Source organism: Tamandua tetradactyla, chromosome 3, assembly GCF_023851605.1.
Source record: "Tamandua tetradactyla isolate mTamTet1 chromosome 3, mTamTet1.pri, whole genome shotgun sequence".
NCBI classification, from domain to species: domain Eukaryota; kingdom Metazoa; phylum Chordata; class Mammalia; order Pilosa; family Myrmecophagidae; genus Tamandua; species Tamandua tetradactyla.
In genome coordinates, this window is record NC_135329.1 from 142,041,551 (window position 1) to 142,054,904 (window position 13,354).

The 13,354-nt window shown below is 38.6% G+C and overlaps 1 protein-coding gene across 1 annotated transcript in view; it reads left to right on the forward strand.

The window, feature by feature from the left end:
• The window catches only part of MYO3B (myosin IIIB), a 510,258-nt gene that overhangs the window by 315,602 nt on the left and 181,302 nt on the right, over window positions 1-13,354 (forward strand). The window contains exons 26-28 of the mRNA XM_077151780.1: window positions 5,258-5,369; window positions 6,297-6,459; window positions 7,775-7,855. Of these exons, the coding sequence (XP_077007895.1) occupies window positions 5,258-5,369; window positions 6,297-6,459; window positions 7,775-7,855 (356 nt within the window). The remainder of the gene's footprint in view (window positions 1-5,257; window positions 5,370-6,296; window positions 6,460-7,774; window positions 7,856-13,354) is intronic.

Genomic DNA, 13,354 nt, shown 5'->3' on the forward strand with positions numbered 1-13,354 from the left:
AAGATGATGTAGCGACAAAGCAGACAAAAACATGTTTCCTAAGGTACACTGTGTCATTGTAGCAACTCACTTCATTTACCTGGGACTCTGTTTCTCTGTCAATGGTTCTCCACCTCTCAGGCACATAAGAATCTGCTTCAAGGCTTGTTAAAACACAAATTGTTGGGCCCCTACCCATTATTTATATTCAGTAGTGGGGGAAGAGAGTATGAGAATTTACATTTACAGCAAATGTATAAATGATGCTGATCCTGCCAGTCAGAAAATTCCTCTTTGGAGAACCACTATTCTAGGTATATGTTGAGGAGAAAATCCTGGAAAAGAGATCACAGTTGAGTTTCTAAGAACCTCAGACAAACCATCTAGAGGAATTTAAAAAGTTTTCATAACAAGTACCCAAGATTTGGCACAGAAACAGTATTGAGTTAATAATAGACATCAGCTTTTAAATCAGAAAAGCAATTTTTTGGGTCAAGGGAGAAGTCAACATAGTTTCTTTATTGGAAGGGCTCTTTAAAGGATCAACCAGTCCAACTACCTAGCTAAAACTAGAATTTCTTGTACCACATTCTTGACCTTGTCAGCTAGCTTCCCAGTAAATGCTTCCAGGATTAAGAAATTTCACTCATTAGCTCCTGAGAGAGCCCGTTCCATGTTTATAGACGTGTGATCACCACCACGTCTTTCCTAACCCAGTGCAAGTCACCTTTCAGAAGCTTCCATCCCAGTGTTACCCTCTGGGTTTTATAAAGCAAATAGTATCCCTTCTCTACTTGGTAACAGTCAATTATTATGTTTCCCTAAATGGTTTTCAAACTTTGTAGAAATCATCATAGGAGTTTATGAAAATATAGATTCTGGGCCCCTAATGCCAGATTATGATTCTGTGTCTGGACTGACCCAGGATTTCACCTTTTATAAAATACCCAGGTGATTTTCATGCTAGTGGTCTGCAGAGGATAGTTTAAGAGTCCCTGTTAAATCTTTTTGTTTCTAAGCTCAATGCCCCTAACCTCTTAAGCAGTTCCTGATATTACATGGCTTGAGTTCCTTCACTGTCCTTGGTGCTTAGAGCTGTCTCTCTTTATTCACTCCCCAATATACTCACTATCCCTTCACTTTGAATTATTCTTTAAAGCACTTATCCCTACCCAAAATGATATACTTTCAGACTTGTTTTATCTTTATCTCCCCACTAGAATAAGCTTTATGAAGACCAGAAGTTGTCTAATTTATCCATTCATGTTATTCAAGCACATCCATAAGTGCTTGGCACATTTGTAGGCCTAAAATAAAATTCTAGTTAATGAACAAATGAATAGAATGGGAATGAAAAGTCAATCTAATTTAAAAAGTAGTGAATTGAGGTAGCATGGTTATGACAAAGCCCTAATACCGCATGGAGGGAATGATTCACCCTAAGAGAAAATGTCTGCTTAAAATTTTTAGAAAAAGGAAAATAAAAATGTTTCTGTTTGTAGAATTAACCTCTGAAATATCTCACTATTGACTTAGGTTTGAGTAAATCTCCATTTAGAGGGACAGATGTTTTACATGTCTTTGAGGGCAAAACTCAAATTAGAGGCATAAATCAGAGCAGAGCTTATTCAGATAGGTTGAGATTTCAAAAGCATCTTTAAAAGATGCAAATCCTTCCCAAACAATGTAAAATTTAAGGAATTTAAGGGCCAATATGAGAGAGCAAATTAAAAATATGAAGGTATCGGAAACAATGACAAATATCAATAAAATTTTTATCTAAAAAATTAGCCCTCTCACTTCTCTTTCCTCTTTCCTTCAGGCATAAGAGCAATCATTAAGGAAAATGGACAAATTAAATTTATTATTCGTGTGAAAAGCAGAGACGTCTTTGAAAACAAAAACTAGACAGTAGTCTCATTAATAACCAAAGAAATGCAAATTAAAACCACAAATACTATTTCATATTTACTTTGGCAGTAATCAATAATTTGACGGTTCATCGGATTGACTTCAATATAAAGCAACAGGAACTCCCATATTCTACTGGTGGGGACAAAAATTGATGTAATCACTTTGGAGAGTGTTTTGGCTTATAAAAGCTACCGGAATGCAAAATACCAAAACTGGAACAGCTTTTAGAAAAGTGAATTTATTAAGTTGCAAGTTTACAGTTCTAAGGCCATAAAAATGTCCAAATTAAGGCAAAGCTATGAAAATGTCCAAATTAAGGTATCCGGGAAAAGATACCTTGGTTCACGAAGGCCGATGATGTTCAGGCTTTCTCTCTCAGCTGGAAAGGCACATGGCGATGTCTGCTAGCTTTCTCTCCTCATTTCATAAGGCTTCTTCAACAGCTTCCCCTGGGTTCTGTCTTTCTGGTAGCTTTGTCGGTACTGGTGGCTCTAAAGCTTTTTCCAAAACGGTTCCCTCGTAAAAGACTTCAGTGCCACTTTGAATGGGTTGGAGACACATCTCCTTGGGAACTATCTAATCAAAATTTGCCACCCACAATTGAGTGGATCACATCTGCATGGAAACAATCAAAACGGTCCCATCCAGCAATACTGAATGAGGATTGAAGGATATGGCTTTTCTGGGGTACATGATAACTTCAAACAGGCACAGAGAGCTAAGACTTTCTTAGTGATGGCCAACATTAACATATTCCATGAACCAATGTTTCCAGTATAAGTAGAAAAGTGGCAGCATTTTGGAGCACACAGGACCTTTTAGAACTGTTAGCTGGTCTTGGCCTTTAATGTGAGGACTTCCTATCCCAAACCTGCCTGTATGTTTATGCACTTTGGGTTAAACCTCTATAGTCTGCATTTTTGAATTTCTTTCTTTCTCTTTTTAAAAGATAACTTTTAGGAAAATGTAAAATCATGACTCACATACAGATACAAAAGTGAACATGTTAAAGAATTTATTTCAGTCAGATGATATAAGGAAACTGGGCAGATGTTATAATCGGTTCAAAGGAAAAATCAAAACGGCATAGTCTTACATGAAGTAAAGGAAACTGATTTTTCAACAGTAGAGAGGAAATCAATTAAAATCACTGTCAGACTGCACACAATTTACATATCTATTAGCTATCTACAATTTGCAAGGAGTTACAAAATAGCTCAAAGAGGATGAACAGAGCCAGAATCTGATAACCAGAATCTGATAACCCAAAAAATTTCTTATAGTGATGTGTCATTCTCCATTGAAATACAAAAACTTTCCTGATATCCAAGTACCTATGGGTCCCTCATATGTGTCAGGGAGCTTCTAACTGCTGTCTAGGAAATCAGAATCAAAAGCCAATATTCCAGATCATTAGAAACACTCGCTAGTTCCCATGAGCTGTAAAGTGCTGGAGCATCGAAGCTTCTTCTTAGGGAATCAAAAATACTACCAGATACATTCAGTAAGAGCTAGAAGTAGATGTAGGTCAGATAAGTGTAAAGAGCCCAGTTAAAATATGAATTCCCAGTTTTAAGTCCCAGCTTGGAGTTAAAAGTTCAGATCTTCCACATAATAAATTTGTGACTTTGAACCAGTTGCATTCTTTCTGATTTTCTCCTCTAATACAATGAAAATTTTATCGATGACTCTAGTTTTCCTTCAGGACTTAAAATTTGTAAATGTTTATTAGAGGAGGCAGCCAGTCCCTTACAGAGAAGGTCTTATGGGAATGCCCAGTCATGAAAAGTTTTGACACAGGGCAAGAAAAGTCATCATACTGACTTGCCCCATATAGCTTTGCTAACCATTCCCACCATCTCCATTTACCCAGGACACAATTTTTTTGCTATGGTCAAAGCCAAGTCAGACCCTCCCCTCAACCCTTTCCCCTTTTTCTCGCAGCTCAGCTCTCACAGAACATGAACTATAAAAAAAATTTCTATTAAATTAAGTTTTGTGTCTCTTGAAAACAAACAAACAAAAAGCCAAGTCAAAAAGTCCATGACTAAAACTCTAGTCCTGGGGAAACTGAATCTGAAGAATCTATGCCAGTGCCATGAACTGTCCTGGTAAGCCTGACCTCATCTCCTAGCTATCCCTTCTCCTGTGTAGCATCACAAGACACTTGCCATTAATGGGTTCCTGAATGGGTAAGTGACATAACATCATCTGATCCTGGCACAACTGGATGTACTGTCCTTTTTTCCCAAAGGTAGAAACTGGATACACAGAGCCTTTAAAACATTTACAGAACTTCTGAATGCACATGTTTCCAGCAAATTCAGTTTTATATTCTAACTTGTAAAACAATCTTGTGGTAAGAAAATAAACGTAAATGGCTCAAGGGCTAACCGGATATATTTATTTTTACATAAAGAGAAAGATGTGGTCACGTTTGGCAGGTGGAAGGAACCTGTTTCATATTTGGTCATTTTTTTAAAAAGTAAAAACAGCTCTATATTTAAAAGTTATTTCAAAGTAACAGATAAGTCTTGTCTGAATAATGGCAGGAAAATTCTTCAACAGGGAAATGAAATTTATTTTTATGCTTCCAAGGGGTTAAACTTAATTATAGATGACAGCAAAAAGCAGAGAAAAGGTCTTTGATTTTTAAAATACATTTTTATTGTAAACAATAAACAAACATACAAAATTCTTGACATACATTCTTTGATTTTTTTTTTAAAGAGACGGTAAGGTAAAGTTTTCTAAATGGATAATATGTCCAATAAGTTATATAATTTTTAAAATGGAGAGAAAAAAGAAGAGAAAAAAACCCTCTTGGTGGTGTTCTTTGAATCCACCCAGAAACTCTTCCATTTGAAAATTTAAAAGGTCACTAAAATGAAGTAATCTGAGAAAGCAAAGTGGTGATTAGAATCAAGAAAACATATTCACCCTACCCTTTGAGTAAGAGGTGTGGCACAGCAGACAAAATCAGTAGTGGTAGGCTATGATCATTTTTACTATCTATGGATTGCTTCAGATAGGACTTTGCAAAGCAGAGTTAAAGTATATACAGTGGGATTACAAGTTATTTTTATAATAGTAATACTAACATTTACAGTGATGTCTTGCTAGAAGAACTGTCTAGATTTCAGCTCACCAAATATGCATTTAATATGAATACAGAGTAATAGTAAAAGGGAAATGCACAAAGAAGAAAATATGAAAGTAGATAAGTTAATAAGTATCAATTGCGTATTGGTGGTCAAGAAACATTTACTGTTAAAATTCAAAGCATGTCAGTAGGGCAAACAGCAATTTTATTATACTGACTCAAATGGCTAAAAGTGCTTAATGTTGCTTTTTTATTTTGTAGGTATTATTACTTGGCATTCAGAGCACATCAAATACCTCTTGCTAGCAAAGAGAACTGTATCACTATTTTGGAAAAATCCAGATTAGACCACTGGGTGCTGGGAAAAACAAAAGTAAGCTTTTTATTCGGTGTTCAGTTTATGTTAGGTGTGATGCCCTACTACTGCCTTTGCCTCTGTTGTGACATGAATGTCTCTCTAGCTTAGCAGAAGATCCCAACCTAATGATAATATTGGCTGGCCTTGGGTCAGGAGTCTCCTGACCTTAGAGACGGTAGAAGAGAATCTGTCTCCTGTTTTGCATGTAGTTTGAGAGTCATTTAGCATTTCTAGAGTGAGATCTTTCAGCTCACTTTAAAACTTTTTTTTATGTTGCCTATTCTAGTACCACAATTAAAACACAAATAATTTTAATGACATGATACATTTCTTTTACAGTTTGTCCATTTTTTTAAACTCCCGTTGTGATATTTAGTGAGTGCTCTGATTATCAGGCTCAGCATTTGTAGCTTTTAATTTGAAAGAATATCACATCCTTGCAGAAGCCCGAATTTTAACAGTCCATCCCGAATTGCCCTGTAAAGTCAGCGTTAATTGAATGCTGATAGCAGCACTGCGGCTACTCAGCAGAAATGAGGTCACTGTGGATGTTCAGACCCCTTTCCCTCCTAACTTCCATGCTTGGTCGTGGATCGGTTCTGTTGATTAGCAGCTCCACCAGAGGCTGTAGGGAAAGAGAGGAAAGATCAAGTTGAAACAATGGAACCCTTGGTAGAAGTGACCCAAGTATGACTTGGAGAGCATTTGGGATCTCCTAAAATCCTGTTAGCCTCATCATCTGTTTACAGCAGTATTCAAGGATTGGCTCACCCTTAGAAGGGGAATTGTATTTGTCCCCAAAATGTCAGTAATATTAGCATAAACCAAGTCACTACCTTTCTACTGCCAGGTTTTTTTGAATAATGGTTTCAATATGTATATTAGGGATGAATCTTTGTTTGGGATCCCACATATGTTGCTAAAACTAACGTCTTTTTTCAGGTTTTTCTCAAGTATTACCAGGTAGAACAGTTAAATTTGCTGCTACGAGAAGTAATAGGCAGAGTGGTTGTGCTGCAGGCATATACCAAGGGGTGGCTTGGAGCCAGGAGATATAAAAAAGTCAGAGAGAAGAGAGAGAAGGGAGCAATTGCCATCCAGTCTGGTAAGTGTTTCAGTTCTCATAAATACTGTCACAAATCTTGACATTTTAAACTGTTAAGTATTGAGGGCTGCTCACCTGTTGCTTTTCTCAGGGGGTCCTTCCCTTTCTCCTTCCTTCCCTTCCTTCTCTTATTCTGCACTTTCTATCTTTCTTCCTTCAGCAAATATTTATTGAGTGCCTGGTGTCAGGCAGGCCCTATGTTAGGTGCTGTAAGATGACTTTGGTCCCTGACATCATAGATGAGCAAACAAGCCATTACAGTCACCGTGGTGAGGGAAACCATAGAGGCCCGAAATATGCCAATCTCTGCCAAATCTGAATCATACAGGTGTGTGCCCCAGATGAGGGACATAATTTAATTTCAAGTCCCTTACCTGTTTCTCCGCATCAGAATTAGTAGTGCCATTTCTAGAAGGCTTTACTAGCATAGGCAGTGCTTCTAAACCAAAGAAACAAACTGCTAGGCTCTTCCATAGGCCTGGCTCAGTCAGTGCCTCTTTGCAAACATGTGTGTGTCTTTTATATCACAAACAGCATTTGAGCCCTTGCACTGTGATGAGTGGTAGGAAACCACCAGATCTGGAATAGAGGACAATTTCTTGTGCGTTCTCATAACACGGAGTCATAATGTGCCACAGTCTACTCAGGCCTTCATCACCTCACTTAGCAATTTGGGGAGTTGTAACACTCAGGCTGAGGTGAGGTGGGGGAGCAAAGAGGTATCCAAGGGACTCAAAACACCCCCAGAGATTCCCTTCTACTTTCTCTTCTGCCTCTTGTCACCAATCTTCCCTTCCACCTTCCCTTTCCAACCCACATGTTCCCTCCTTTAGCATGGTCTTTGGCATGCAGTTCATCCTCAGCAAATTCTAATGTCATATTACTTATTATTCTCCTTTAGTCCCCTCTATTTTTCTCTTCCTTTCAACTTTCATGTTTATACCACTTCTCTCAAATAAAAAGTACATCAAAATGGCCAGGTTATTCCAATTCCTTCCCACCATCACCCCACATGCCACAATTTCCTGAAGACAAGGCTTACTCCCTGAAATTGCATGGCAGGGAACCACCTCATCTGGGATGGAGATCCCAAGTGATGCACAAATGCAATCCAGAGTGTTCTGGTGCTTTCACGGCATGTATGAAAAGAACCTCTTCTCAGAAGTGTCTTGGAGGCCAAGCAGTAAGTACAGAGAGTGAGAAAGCTTGAGGGAGGAGGAGAGCGGTAAGAAATTGGAAGGAAAACAGCTTATATCAATTCTCTGGCACGTTCTCAAGTTAATGTCATTCCAAGCACACGATTTTATATTTTTAGCCTGGAGAGGATATGATACTCGGAGAAAAGTTAAGAAAATAAGCAACAGAAGGAGTGACTCTGCTGTTTATATTCAAGCAGGTAATTAGAACATCATTTTCACAGCATCCACTTGAAAATATTCTGTAATTAAGTTCATGTGAGTTTAGGAGCACTGGAATGTGAGTCAAGAGATGGGTACTTGTTCTGATACAACCCCTCTGTGATGATGATAGTAACACTTACGGAGCACTCACTGCTTGCCAGTTACTTTGCTAAGAATGCTCTGAGTAAGTACTGTTATATTCTCCGTTTTATTGGAAAGACAGGATATTGCCCAAGGTCACACAATTCATTATCGGCAGAGCCAGCATTTGAACACAGATAGTGTGTATAGAGTGAATTTTGCACACTGACAATTAAACAAATTCATTTCTCTCTTAGAGTGACACTACCCTCATCTGTGTTCAGAAATGAAAGCACTGACCAAAAAGTCCTGGAAGGAGCCTTTCAATCCTGGAATTCTCTGATTATATGCAAGACCTATCTTTAAGCATCAGGGAGGTAGGAATAACTCTGGGATTTTCCCTGCAAAGTGAGGTTTCCCAACCCCTGCCTTCATGTGGTCAGTGCAGTTCTCTGGCTTGCTGGAAGCGGCCTGATTGCTGGGAGCTCTGGCTATTGCCTTGTCTCCCTGGCTCTGATCTTTTGCAAATGGCAGTGCCCATTGACTACCAGGCCTGGTGCCCTCCTTCATTTGAAGCTCTGGGAGAAACATCTCCCAGAGCATCTCAGATTCTTAGGAGCCCAGGTAATTGGAAATGGAATAAGAGAGATATGGCCAGTCCGTGGAACTTAGCAGCGAGGAGAGAGATAGGGTTTTGGGTATGGTCCAGCTTGAAGTAACCTCTTAAATAAAACAGCTACAGCCTTTTCAAGGAGATTCCTGCCCGGAATCTGGCTCCAGGGGCATTTTCCAGAACTCTCTTAGCTACAGCAGTGATCTGAAATCTTCATTCAAAACAAAAATATTTGGAAGGAAGGGGTTTAATTTAAATGCAAATGTATAACTTTTAACACCATCCCCTAAGAATTCTAAACTCTACAACTTCAAAGCTTCAGAAAGAGGGATGCAATTCTTGTTTGAGCATATGAAAAACAAGTCAAAGTGTATTTGTTCCCTTCTTGCCTGCCTCCCAACACACACACATTCCCCTGTTAGGAGAAGATACTGGATTGATTTCTGATCTTGCAGTTTGGTCCAAAGCCCAACGTGTGTTTAAAATATAAACTTTGAGCTTATATATAGGTGATTACTGAGGCCAGTACATAGGAACCATAAGTCATATTTTCCTAATCTGAAAATCACCTTTATAGGGCTCCCAGTTTTGTACTCTGTCAAATGAATGCTGAATAAAAACAGAACCGGGTCTGTTTTGTAAAGCATGATACCAGGAGTAGGTACCATGGAAGGATAATTTTGTATATTAGTGGAACTGGAGAGAACATATTTCTGTAAGGTACCTACCTTTTATTACTTTGCAAGCACCCTCTTTCCTTAGCCTGGCAGCCAGAGCATTGCCCATCTGTCAGTGGCGTGGGAACTTGGATTCACTGAGTCTGCAGGGGATTGGGTGGGCACGAAGACATTGAGGGTGGTAGGAACGCCACCTCCGCTCTCTTTGAAATAGAGTGTGTCATCCAGAGCAATAGCAAACTGATGGAGTCTCTGCCCTTCAGCCTATACCACGTTCAGGAATTGAGATGCTGCTCCTTTAGTGTCAGGATAAAGAAGCACAGACAGCATAGCAACATTTACAATTTTATGGGCAATTTACATTTACCTCAGAATATTTTCCTTATCTTGAGATTTGAAGGCATGGTTATTTTGTAAAAAGCAAAGAACGTGTTCTGAATTTTCAAAGCATAATCCTCTCATTATAAGCCCCTCTTCATGCTACTAGAACATTTCAGAGTAGAACGAGTCCTGTTCTGCTCTGAAAAGCCACAGGAGTTCCCTTACTTTTGAAATCCACAGAAACTGTCCAAAGAATGTTATCATAACACAACCACTTCTGGTTGTCTTCTATAGTTATTCTCTAATTTGTTATTTTTTTCAACAAATCATTTCATTTGAAATTCAGATTCTGTGGGATACTTATGTTTGTATTTTAGTTCTAGCATATATATATATATATATATTATTGTTTTTAATGGTGTTGCTAAGATATACTATATATTTTTAAAAGAGCAGCCCTTGAAATTTAGGAAGCATTTGGACTACATGTTGCTACAGAGCAGCGCATATTGAAATTTGTTTTCCTTTCATCTCCTTCCCAATAAAAGCAGCCGTGCGGCTTATCCCTTTAGCTTCCTCAGAACTTCCTTTCAGAATTCCCGATCTATTACGGCACATTCACATACCAGAAACAAGATGCCTTTTCATGCTGTCAACCTTTTTCATCTGAAATGTAAATTAAATCTTGCTGGTATGCCTTGACAGAGATCAAAGTCAGGGTATTAACCTTCCCGGGCTTTCTCCTCGTCAGAATCCATCCCCAGGATGGGGCAGCTGCTATTAGGAGGCCAGTGTCCCTGTTATCGGGCCCTCCTCCAGGCAGCCCTCGGTCGGTCGCAAGCCACAATTTCAAAGGCTTGGAGTCTCTTTGTAAATGACCTATCCTTGCTTTAAACTGGACGAGAATTGAATTTGCTGGGCTAATTCTTGATAGATGATCCTGCTTGTTTGAATTGTGAGTTCTTCACTCAGATTCTAGGAGCTTGTTTAAGTAGTTCTGACTGCAAGTGATCTTGGTGTGATAGTGGGAGGGACAGGGCCCTGCTCAGTGGGTCATTTCTTGCCTGTCAGTCTTTGAGGCAGGCCACATTTGCATTTTCAAAATAAACAGATGCCTTTCAAATACATGAGCTGGTGATCTGGAGATCTCTGTGGGCCCAAACAGTTCACCAGCCAGTGATCAAATGATGGAAGAGAAAACAAACGGGAAAAAAAATACCCTAGGTACAGGAGGATACATTTCCTAAGTGTATAATATTACACCAGCAACAAAGGACCTTTATGAGATGTGAGGAGGGTGTGGGAAGAAGGGGTGTGGATGCTGAGCGGAAGTGTAGTTTATCAGCCCCTTTTTGGAAAAAGAAAAGCCCCCCAAAAGTTTGAATGTCACCTTGATGAGAAGTGGTATGTTCTGTTGTGCTTTTATTCTTGGGTAATGCTGGTAATAGTCTCTTGCCTTAGGAAAACACACTCCTTTAAATGCTAAGGTATTAAAAATATGTACTTTTCTAATCAGAAAAATAAGACTGCATATGATTGTAAGATAGATGGGAAAATCTAAGTATCAACTAGCGGTTACATGTTATTTCATTACTAATGTATTAGTTTTTAAATTCTTCAGTTTCAGAAAGTTAATATAACTAGATTTATTCAATTAAAGAACGCATATACTCCTCAGTAAATAATATCAAAACAATCTGCAGGGAATTTTTAAAAGGTTTACAATGTCTCATGCTTTAATTATATGAAAGTACTCCTCCATTTCAAGATCTGTTTTTCAAATGTGAGCAAAGTGGTGGGCTCCCCAGCTATGAGGGAGATGATGGTGGAGCCCTAGGGGCTAAGGATGGAATTTCAAAGAGTATCTCCCAGGAGGAATGACTCTTCCAGTCCCCTGTCCCTCCCACAGAGAAGCAGGAAGAGCTCATAGCACATTTCAACTAATTGCTTCAGTGCTTTGGAAATTGCTGTTTCTCTTTCTGTCTCTTCTCTGATCAGCTTCCTACTTACTCCCCTCCTTGGCCCTGCTATAAATGCAGATGTTTTCAGAAGGTAGCAACAGCATTAAAAATGATGGCCATTGCTCCTTCTGGTGCTTCTTTTGGGGGAATCCTTTCCAAAGGGTTGACCACAAGTTTCCACGTGGCCAAGAAGGACGCCCTTCACACAGAAACTGCGAACAAACTTTTTAAACCACCTGCAACTGGGAATCACTAGACAAATCTTATGAAGCTGGCTGGCCAGAGTTGGTTTCCCTCAGAGGAGAAAGCAATCATAATGTCCAGCCAGCTGCCATCCCTCTTCCAGGGCACACTTGAGCACAAATTCTTGAAGGTCATGATAGCAATTTGACAGAGGCTATTTAACTTCTTTAAAAACCTGATTCTACATTATAACAGAGCCAATACTATATAAATCTGTAATTGCCTAACTATATAAACCTCATTCAGAGTAAGGGACCCTCTGGCCTTTTCAAACTTCAAAAAGCTCTCCCAAACAAGGGGCTCCAAATACATGAGACAGACATTGGCAAAACTGAAAAGAGTGATAGATGTTTCAACAATAATAGTGGGAGACTTCAATACACCACTCTCCTCTATAGATAGAATAACCAGAAAGAAGATCAACAAGGAAATAGAGAAGTTAAATAACTTGATAAATGAATTACACCTAACAGACATATATAGGTCATTGCACCCCAAAGCACAAGGTTATACATTCTTCTCTAATGCTCATGGAACATTCTCCAGGATAGATCATATGCTGGGACACAAAACGGGTCTTTATAAATTTAAAAATATTGAAATTATTCAGAGTACTTTCTCTAATCACAATGGATTGAAGCTGGATTTCAATAACCACCAAAAAACAAGAACATTCACAGATATATGGAGATTAACAAACACCCTCTTAAGCAATCACTGGGTCAAAGAAGAAATTGCTAGAGTAATCAGTAGCTATCTGGAGATGAATCAAAATGAGATTGCTACTTATCAGAACTTATGGGATGTGGCAAAGGCTGTGCTAAGAGGGAAACATACTGCCTTAAATGCCTATATTAAAAAACAAGAAAGAGCAAAAATCGAGGACTTGACAGAAAACCTGGAGGAACTTGAAAAAGAACAGCAAACTAACCCTAAAGCATATAGGAGAAGAAAAATAACAAAGATTAAAGCAGAGATAAATAAATTAAAGAACAAAAGAACAAATGAAAGAATCAATAAAACCAAAAGTTGGTTTTTGAGAAAATGAATAAAATTGATGGGCCACTAGCAAGACTGACAGAGAAAAGCAGAGAGAGGATGCAAATAAACAAAATCAGAAATGAGAAGAGGTGAATTACCACAGACCCTGAAGAAATAAAAGAAATCATAAGAGGATACTATAACAACTATACACCAACAAATTAGACAACTTAGATGAAATGGACAAATTCCTGGAGACACACAAACAAGCCACACTGACTCAGGAAGAAATAGAAGATCACAACAAACCAATCACAATAAAGAGATTCAATCAGGCATCAAAAATCTTCCTACAAAGAAAAGCCCAGGGTCAGATGGCTTCACAGGGAAATTTTATCAAACATTCCAGAAAGAACTAACACCAATTCTGCTCAAACTTTTCCAAAAAATTGAGGAAAAAGAAACTCTATCTAACTCATTTTACAAAGATAATATCATTTTAATACCAAAACCAGGTAAAGATGCTGTAAGAAAGGAAAACTACAGGCCAATCTCCCTAATGAACATTGATGCAAAAAACTCAATAAAATATCAACAAATCAAATCCAACAGCACATT